This window comes from Alligator sinensis, unplaced genomic scaffold (genome assembly GCF_000455745.1).
Source record: "Alligator sinensis unplaced genomic scaffold, ASM45574v1 scaffold1575_1, whole genome shotgun sequence".
NCBI lineage: Eukaryota > Metazoa > Chordata > Crocodylia > Alligatoridae > Alligator > Alligator sinensis.
In genome coordinates this window covers 161,722-163,273 of record NW_005843253.1, presented here as the reverse complement: position 1 = coordinate 163,273, position 1,552 = coordinate 161,722, and the positions used below count along the sequence as shown (strand labels likewise).

Genomic DNA, 1,552 nt, shown 5'->3' with positions numbered 1-1,552 from the left:
ACACACATCCCAGAGCAAGCTGCAGCTTGGGGGCCCTGCGATGCACACCCCAGAGCCAGCCGCATCCGAGGCCTGCAATACCAACTCCAACACCCATCCCAAGGCCGGTGAAACTAGCTGCAACACCCCCCCTCCCCCGAGCCAGCTGCCCCCCAGGCCTGTGATACCAACCCTGATGCCCATCCCAGAACAAGCTGCACCCCAGGCCTGTGATACCAGCCCCTGTGCCCAGCCCAGGTGCAGCTGCATCCCAGGCCTGTGCTGTCCACCCCAGAGCCAGTCACATCTCGGAGCCAGGCCAGTGCTTCAGCACTTGGGGAAATTAAACCTGTGTTGCCCCCCCTCCCCCGCCCCCCCAAATCTCCCACTTCCATAGGGAACAAATCCCACACACACATGCCTAGCCTGCCCCACCCCCGTCTCCAGATTCTTCTTTTCTATTGTCCGTGTCGCAAAAGGGGAGATGCCGCTAAAGGAAATGGGAAATATAATAATTAATATATAGGGGGGGGGCAGGGCTCCCGGGGCCCCTGCTATGGCCCCCCCGCAGCGAGAGTTAATATATATGTAAATATGTCGCCTTTTAACCACGTTTGATACTTCAATAAATTCCCCTGGATTAATTCTTTTAACACCAGCTGCCGCCGGGAGGTCGTTTGTGTGTTTGGGGGGGCGGGGATCTGGGGTACTCCTGAACCATAGGTCCCCACTAGTGCCCCTCACTTCTGTTGCCCCTTACTCCTGACTTGCAGCCCCCATCCCCACCGCTGCCCCTCCTGACCCTCAGGTCATTGCTGGTACTCCTCTCTTTCGGCCCTCAGCCCCCATCCCCACTGGTGTCCCCCACTTCTGATCCCCAGGTTCCCACCGGCACCCGCCTCCAGCCCTGTACAGATGCTCGAGGTCCCATGTTTAGTGTCTTTATTGCAGTCAGTGCTTTCGGTGCCTCCCCCGCCCCTGTTACAGCCCCCCTCCCCTCAGCTGTGCTTCCAGCAGGGTCTGCATCCAGCTAGCGACCGGCTCCTGGGGAGAGAACCAGGAATAAGGGGTGGGGGATGGCAAGAGCCCACCACCCCAAAGCATTATGGGAAAGGACCCCCCCCAGCCCACACTCCCCTGTGCACACCTGCATCCCAGGGGCTGTGTCAGCGGACCAGAGGGTGCGTGTCCCCAGCACCCCCCGGCACCGACTCCAGGCTGCCCTTGAAGATGGGGATGCGCTGGCCAGACACCTCCCTGGGGGGGTGGGGGAAGAGATGGGGTGAGTAGGACCCCCGCACCCATGCCTTGAGCCAGCCATGCCCCTGGATTCAGGCTCATGGAAAGGCCCTCCCACCCCCAGATCAGGGCCTGTACTCACGGCGGGGGGCTCTTGGCAGGGTGGCGGCACTGCACCCAGGCAGCCAGCACTGTTGCCAGCACAACCAGGAGCACCACGGGCAGCACCACGGCCAGGACCAGCGCCGGCGCACCAGGGGCCTGTGCTGCCTCTGCCGGGAGGGGGCAAGGGTCAGTGGGCAGGCAGAGTGGGACTGAGCCTAAGTGGCTAACG

The 1,552-nt window shown here is 62.0% G+C and overlaps 1 protein-coding gene across 1 annotated transcript in view; it reads right to left on the bottom strand.

Annotated features, from left to right (window-relative positions):
• Positions 1-906: 906 nt before the first annotated feature.
• Positions 907-1,552, bottom strand: part of LOC102368253 — a 3,841-nt gene continuing 3,195 nt past the window's right edge. The window contains exons 6-8 of the mRNA XM_006038118.3: positions 1,361-1,490; positions 1,127-1,236; positions 907-1,023 (exon numbers count right to left, since the gene is read on the bottom strand). Of these exons, the coding sequence (XP_006038180.2) occupies positions 1,146-1,236; positions 1,361-1,490 (221 nt within the window). The 3' untranslated portion in view covers positions 907-1,023; positions 1,127-1,145. The remainder of the gene's footprint in view (positions 1,024-1,126; positions 1,237-1,360; positions 1,491-1,552) is intronic.